The sequence below is a fragment of the Engystomops pustulosus genome, chromosome 6 (assembly GCF_040894005.1).
Source record: "Engystomops pustulosus chromosome 6, aEngPut4.maternal, whole genome shotgun sequence".
NCBI classification, from domain to species: Eukaryota; Metazoa; Chordata; class Amphibia; order Anura; family Leptodactylidae; genus Engystomops; species Engystomops pustulosus.
In genome coordinates this window covers 155,070,177-155,078,637 of record NC_092416.1, presented here as the reverse complement: position 1 = coordinate 155,078,637, position 8,461 = coordinate 155,070,177, and the positions used below count along the sequence as shown (strand labels likewise).

Genomic DNA, 8,461 nt, shown 5'->3' with positions numbered 1-8,461 from the left:
AGGCTGGCATTCCAACTACAGGGTGTAACTATACACCCATTTGCTGTATTACACTATCTAAATATACTTAACAGATATGTCCAATTGCCGGAATGGAACAAATATATGAGGAACAAATTCAGAAAATACACAAGTTAATTGTATATTTTTCCGCTACTCAAAGAATCTGCTATATTTGCTAAACTGAAATAAAGTACTACATATGTGGCATGACCTCCAGGTACATAATAGTGGAAAAGGGGAAACGGACAGCATCTCAAGTGTCACCAGCAACCTAGGATATGACATTGATAATCAGGGTGTGGAAATCATTGGGTTAAGGATCCCTAATCTCTGCATGAGTTGATCTTGAATGTTCCGTAAACTTCTGACTTTCTCCGGCATCCACCTCGCTCCTCTGCACCACCCGCATGTCTCCGGTGACAACAGCACTTTCCCACTACAATTTTTTCCTTGGCAATCAATCTTAACCTGGGCGAGACAAAAAGGCAGTCTGTTTGATCACTAGGTGGATCCCAAGAGGACAAACAGGAGGACACCTCGGTGTGAACCGCAAAGTGGTCGGAGGTTCATGTCATGTCAGCTGAGGAGGCATCTTGTATGCCATGAACTTTGCTGAAGAGTCAGGTGTAGAAGTCACTTCCAGCACAACGGAGCGGCTCCACCTTCACTCAGCATCCTCTTCCAACTCGCTCTGTACTTCTTCTGCTTGAAACAATGAAGTTTTTTCGTCTTAAAACCCTTTTCTTAGTCTTGGCTCATGTTATCCTGATCATTCTGCTACTCCTCTTGTTTTTCAATTCCGTAACCGAACGCTTATATCCAAAAAGGCAAGTACATTTATCTTCATAGGGAATGTAAAATACAATTTCCAGTTTGGTAAATTTGTCAATTTATAGATATTTGTATCAATTTGTAGAGATTTTTTTTTATTGATGATAAAAGTAAACATTGTAATATACTTTATTAAGTAAAACAAAGTATCTGTTTCTTTTTCCTGCTTCTTTCTCCTGTAGTGATCAGTGAATCTAAAATCCTTCTGTGGTCTGTCCACTAGACAGATTGTGGTCTGTCCACTAGACAGATAAGGAGGCTAATGACTGTTTCCATATCTGTAGAATATTTCACTTGATGGTTCAGCATCCTGAGGAGATTAGTCTATCCAGGCACTGTCTGTAAGGAGTTAAGTCATTAGATACAGGACAGAAAGCTGATGTTTTTCAAAATCTAAGTTACTTTTTTTTAAAAAAAAATCCTATAAATATTTTGCACAAATAAGACCTCATCACTTCCAAAATAATGTACACCAAGCTTCCATCATGCGAATAACTAACATGTAAAGGTAAGTTTTTTTTTTAACCTTTTACAATTCCTCTGTTTCCTTACTATGATAAGTATCTTTCTGACGTTATGCTATGTTTTCATTTTTTTTGCCACTTCTGAATTCCAGACAATTTTTGTTAATTTGCTGTACTCCAAAGGGGCACGTCAGACTTAGTAGTGGCAATCCATACGGAGTACCACAACTTGATTGGTTACAGTAATAACACAAGTGTTTTAGTTTTGAGAGTAGCTGATGACAACAATGTGACTTCTCCCCTTGGCCACTAGTGATCTTATAGTGGCACTGCCACTGATCCGGGTTGCAAGTGTTTGGGGAATTCTATAGCAGCAAAGCAAAAGGGGGTGGGGAGTCAGGTGCAAAGCAAAAAAATAGCTTTATTGAATTGATTAAACTGAATCACGCTCTTATGTAAAAAAAAATACAGCTGAGGACAGTGATGTATTGGCCACAATTATAATAACATAATGGATCAGTGGATCCCTAGTAATAGACAACTAAAACCATATCCCAAATAATTATAGGATTATATGGGGAAGGAGCAGAGACATAGCTAGGGGATCAGCATAGGGAGGGGCAAAACTCACCCAAGTGTGCCCCCAACCCAGGTGTACCAGTATTCTACCATACAGTGACCATATAGTGGTAGATACTGGGCCTCCTTATTAATTACCATAGTATATAACAACTTTGTGACTTATAGGAGACATCTTTGTACACATTTTGTCTCTTTTGTGTGATCAGTGTCGTGCTGACTTTTGATACTAGCGAGATCTTGGAATTGTAAAAGAGTATTTGTCAGGTGGATTTGGGATATTAACCATATGAGGCGTTTATACTTATCCAGATGCAAGTCTGATGAGGCACCTAGGGCTCACATCCAGAGCTCTCACTCCTACTCTCTCAAAGCTTCACTGAAGCTGGAACACTCCGGCTTCATAGCACATGCTGCATATCTACAGCGCTTGTGCAGTGAAGCCAGAGTGTACTACTCCAGCTTCATAGTACATGCTGCATATCTACAGCGCTTGTGCAGTGAAGCCAGAGTGTACTACTCCTGCTTCATAACGTACACTGTGTACCTACAGCACTTGTGCAGTGAAGCCAAGGTGTACTGCTCCGGCATCACTAGCAGTATCACACAGGCGCTGAGAGCCCCGAACTGAGGTAATTGTTTTAAAGCGATCATGAACGGTAATCATACAGGGTGATTTGGAACACTAAACCACCAGTCCATAAGGACCAGTGGGCGTTTTTGTGGCCCAAATCCACCTGACAGGTTCCCTTTAAGTTTAGGACAAGATATATTTATTGAAAGCCGTCACTTTCATGTCACAGATCTGTGCATGATGACAGATCTATCTATCAACCTGGATTTATCATTACTAGTACTGAGCTGTGCCCATATATACAGGATAGGAGTAATAGTACTCTGCTGTGCCTATTTATACAAGATAGGAGTAGTACTGAGCAGTGCCCATTTACAAAAGATAGGAGTAGTAGTACTGATCTGTACCCATACATACCGAATAGGAGTAGTAGTACTGAGCTGTTTGCATATATACAGGATAGGAGGAGAAGTGTTGCACTGTGCCCATATTTACAGAGCATGGGAGTAGTAGTACAGTGCAGTGACCATATAAATACCGTATATACTCGAGTATAAGCCGACCCGAGTATAAGCCGAGGCCCCTAATTTTACCACAAAATACTGGGAAAACCTATTGACTCGAGTATAAGCCGAGGGTGGGAAATGCATTGGTCACAGCCTCCCCAGTATATAGCCAGCCAGCCCCTGCCCCAGTGTATATAGTCAGCCAGCCCCTGCCCCAGTGTATATAGCCAGCCCCTGCCCCAGTGTATATAGCCTGCCAGACCCTGCCCCAGTGTATATAGCCTGCCAGACCCTGTCCCAGTGTATATAGCCTGCCAGACCCTGCCCCAGTGTATATAGCCTGCCAGACCCTACCCCAGTGTATATAGCCTGCCAGACCCTGCCCCAGTGTATGTAGCCTGCCAGACCTTGCCCCAGTGTATATAGCCTGCCAGACCCTGCCCCAGTGTATATAGCCTGCCAGACCCTGCCCCAGTGTATATAGCCTGCCAGACCCTACCCCAGTGTATATAGCCTGCCAGACCCTGCCCCAGTGTATGTAGCCTGCCAGACCTTGCCCCAGTGTATATAGCCTGCCGCCGCTGCCGGACAGATCGCACAGAAGATATACAGGGGTCGCCGGAAAGGTGAGTTTAGATATATTTATTTTTTTGACTCGAGTATAAGCCGAGTTTGGGGTTTTCAGCACATGTTTTGTGCTGAAAAACTAGGCTTATACTCGAGTATATAAGGTACTAGTAGTAATGCAGTGCTGTGCCTGTATATATATGTATATAGAGAGAGAGGATGGGAGTAGTAGTACCGTGCTGTGTTTCAAATGTATAGAAAATAGGAGTAGTAGTACAGTGCTGTGTCCATATATTTAGAGGTTGGGAGTAGTAGTACAGTGCTGCGCGCATATAAATGCAGGGTACCAGTAGTAATGCAGTGCTGAGCCCATGTATCTACAGGATGGGCATAGTAGTACAATGAATGCCCATGTATAAATATAGAAAATGGAAGTAGTAGCATAGTGCTGTGCCCATATATATAGAGGATGGAAGTAGTAGTACAGTGCTGTGCCCATATATATAGAGGATGGAAGTAGTAGTACAGTGCTGTGCCCATATATATAGAGGATGGAAGTAGTAGTACAGTGCTGTGCCCATATATATAGAGGATGGAAGTAGTAGCGTAGTGCTGTGCCCATATAAAAGCAGGGTACTAGTAGTAATGCAGCGCTGTGCCCATATATACACAGGATGGGAGTAGTAATACAGTGCTGCGCCCATATATATATACATTATGGAAGTAGAAGTAGTGCAGTGATTTGTTTCTCCTCCTGCTTAGGGCTCATGCGCATGATCGTATATAGCTCACGGCCACCATAGTGTCTCATCTCACCGTGACCGAGCCACGCAGCCGCACCACACAATAAAGAGCAGGTCCCATTCGTGCCCATTTTTGCGAATGTGCAGTGAAGTAACTTCAAATATGGTGGCTTCTATCTCTGTCCTCAGTAACTTATCCCTAGGGCCTTTTTGCCGAACAGCAACTTGGCTTCATCTAGATTTGAACAGAGGAGTCAGAACTTACCTTTACAGAAAGGCAACTGGCACAAATAGCATTTAGATTTCAAGAGAAATGTTATCTACAAATCTACAAAACTTTTCAAATCCAAATCTATTCAAAGAGAGGGCAAAAGATCTGAAAGTGTGCCTATTGGAGAGGCATTACAGTGACAGGCAGATTATGGATGCAATATAGCACTTCAGACAGATACGACAGTTCTGCCACGCAAATTACAGCCACTGTTGAGGTCTATTGCACCCGCTTATGGTGCATTGAACTCATTGGGGTACATTTAGTAAGGGTCCGAATCGCTCTTTTTTGTGGGGTTTCCCGAAAATTACCGGTTTGCTCTGAATTGCCCCGGGAATTTAGCGCACGCGATCGGATTGTGGCGTATCGGCGCCGGCATGCATGCGACGGAAATCAGGGGGGGGGGTTGGGGGCATGGCCGACGGTATACCCGACAGATTTTGAAAAACCACGGTATTTTCTTTTAAAAATGTGTCGCTTGACTCGTGCTTACATGCACCAGGAATAGGTTGGTGAACTCTGGCGGACCTCGGCGCAGCAGCGACACCTGGTGGACACCGGGTAAGTAAATGTGCCCTATTGTGTATCACAGCACCATGACCAAGCCAGTGGCACTTCCTCCTCCCACTGTGTGAGATTACAACAGACAGGGGGAGGGGGAAGTTCTGAGCAGGAAGGAGGGTGAGGCTGATTTTAAAAGGAAGGAGTTCGTGGATATAAAATATAAGAAGAATACTGCAGTAACAGTGCCTGTTACCACACCGGGACCTGACCACAGCAGCTGGATTCCCAGGGACCGGAGTGACTGGCTGTAGCTGCGACCTAGCACCGAAATGCATCAGGGTGGCTTGGTCCACAGGAACAGGCCTCTTTCATGCCCGTCAAGGCCATCTGGGAGAAGCAAGAAGAGGGGGAGGCTGTGATATAGACAAGGGATCCCCCTGGGGCTCTCCTGCTGTGTGTGCGGTAATGGATCCCAAGGTAGATGGTGAAAGGGAGGCCTGTGATGCGAGTGCCAGGCCAGGAAAACTCACAGTTTCTTTAATGGCACACATAGGCCATGTGGCAACAGGTAAGAGGCTGCTGGTGGTCCTTCCTGCAGGCACACAGGGAGGTGGATTGATTGGTTGTGGCAATGATTCCATTATGACATAGTATTTTGGAGTACCTCAGCACTTATCCAGTGGTCCAAAGGCTGGAAATAGGAGGCAGGTTGGCTCTGCTGCTTGGGCAGCAATCTTTGTGCAGAGATCAAAAAACAAATAAGAACAACCTACAAATCCAGACAGAGAGAGAATTTATAAACTTCTCATTTATTCATATAAAAGTAATTACTCATTTGGATATAGAGGTAGTTTCCATGAAAAGAAGAATAGCTATGTACATAAGGCAAGTGCTTCTTATTATATTGACACTATACTCCATTATCTCCTGTCCTTATAATTCTAAAACCATGCCAAGAAACCTGCCCAAAAACTATCAATGTTGCTCCTAGCACGACGACACTGCCACCCATTAGGCAAATAAATGCTGTCACAAATCTAAACTTACAGATAATAAAATTAAATAAAATTACAAAGTCCATTGTCCATTCCATATAAAAGTTATTGAGGCCAAATCACAAGTATTACCTTTCAATACGAACTCAATACAGGCGGTCCCCTGCTTAAGAACACTCGACTTACATACGACCCCTAGTTACAAACGGACCACTGGATATTGGTAATTTATTGTACTTTAGTCCTAGGCTACAATAAACAGCTATAACAGTTATCACAGGTGTCTGCAATGAAGCTTTAGTGTTAATCCTGATTTTTATGACGACCCAACATTTTTAAAATCTTATTGTCACAGAGACCAAAAAAGTTCTGCCTGGGATTACAATAATAAAATATACAGTTCCGACTTACATACAAATTCAACTTAAGAACAAACCTACAGACCCTATCAAACCTTGCCTGTACAGCTATTTCTGCCCTGAATAATACTTCCGTTTAATTTCCACATAATACCATCAACTCGTACCATAATAATATTATCATTAAGTGCTATCATATAGTTACAAAATAATACTGCCATATAAAGTCCACATAATACCATTAAAAGTGCCATAATGATATTATTAAGTACCATCATGTAGTGACACAATAACACTGATATGAACAGGGGCGTAACTAGAAGAGGCTGAGCCCCATAGTATACTATATATATATATATATATATATATACACACATAAATACCTATATACACACATAAAGTTCTAAACACGCATTTATACACTCATGTGCACATTTTTAGGCACCATATATACATCAAGTATGCACACATATAGTATATATATCATATTATTACTCATACAGTATATACACATGTATACACTATTAACACACACAGAAGCATAAACACGCATACATACAGTTCAAATTCCTGTTGCTTTTGGTCAAATAAAGTCACCTTCTTGAGATTGTGATACCTTTTCATGGCTAATGGAAATATAAGATGTTACAAGCAAGCTTTCGGGACGGCTATGGTCCCTTCATACAGGTCATACACACCATATATACACACATAAAGAATAAACGCACATACAATACCATATACATACTTAAGGTACATTCACACACATAGCCAGGCGGGCATATGGCCGCGCGCTGGAAGGGAGGAGGTTTCAGCCATCAACCACTCCACAGAAAACAGTGCAATGTGGCCGCACACCCGGGGGATAAAAAGAGCATGTATACAGGCAAAACATGTATGGCAACGTACCAACGCCAGGCCCGTCATTGCTGTCTATGGGGACATGTACGTCCCGCCAGATGGTTGTGTATAAACATACACCATATACACACAGCATACACTCACCACATATACACATCCATACATTTATACACTCATAAACACATATGTCTAAACTCACTGCACTGTTCTCCGATTCCGGGATGATCCAGATTTCGGCTACGTTGACTTCACCCATCGGGAGAGGGGAAGGGGAGGGGCAGTCTTCTCATTCATTCTGTGCTCATGACTATGGATACTTACCTTTGCATAGGTTGTCTCCTGCTGCTAGATAGATGACAAGTTCCATGTAGCCTATATATTGACATAGAACGACATTACTTCACCCCAAGAATCAGTTGTTGAGCGGAGCTTGAAGGTTTATATGAACACTGTGACTTGCCAGCCTGAGAGAGTGACCCTGGCAACTATATAATGGGGCAGATTTATCATCTTTTTTGGCGACTTTTTGGTGTGTTTTTTGCAACTTTTTTGGTACTTGTACCATATTTGCATGTTATATTGTCCTTAGAGCAATAACATGCTGTATAAACATGGATAAGTACGGATAAGGAAAGGGGGAGAGCCCTTCTCACTCATTAGCATAATTGTAAAAGTTTAGAAGGAAGGAGGCCGTGGATAACAAATTTTTAGATTTTAGATTTCCCCTAAGGCTCGGTTCAGATATTGTTCCCCTAGGCTACCCTACCAATACCATAATTTGGCCTCACGTCAACATTTGAAGAAAAAAAAAATTCTTAAAATAGGGCAGATCTCAGGGTTGCGTGCCTTTTGTTGACTTTACAATTTATGTGGGTTGTTGTATTAGTCGGGTGTTTGCGCTCAGGAGGACGTTACGCTTCGTACGGACGACTTGCGCTCGCCATGAGGTTAGCAGAAATCTCAGATTTGTTGATGATAAGAAATGTTCCCATATGGCGTCAGCAAATACTAGACTGATAACCTTGTGTACGTTGGTGGCATCACTTATAGATTCCAAAGGAATAAGAGCCCATTCACACAAGAGAGTTTATGTCCATCATACAATCAGAGCCTGACGGACTCCACTCTGAAATGGGTCTCATGGACCACACCGTGTTCATGAGGGACACCACTTACGCCAAGATTATGAAAAATTAAGGGTTAC

General features: G+C 42.6%; 1 protein-coding gene across 1 annotated transcript in view; it reads left to right on the top strand.

Annotated features, from left to right (window-relative positions):
- The first annotated feature begins 202 nt into the window (after positions 1 to 202).
- ST6GALNAC1 (ST6 N-acetylgalactosaminide alpha-2,6-sialyltransferase 1) overlaps positions 203 to 8,461 on the top strand; it is a 31,513-nt gene continuing 23,254 nt past the window's right edge. Inside the window, exon 1 of the mRNA XM_072111963.1 lies at positions 203 to 830. Coding sequence (XP_071968064.1) covers positions 718 to 830 — 113 coding nt within the window. The 5' untranslated portion in view covers positions 203 to 717. The remainder of the gene's footprint in view (positions 831 to 8,461) is intronic.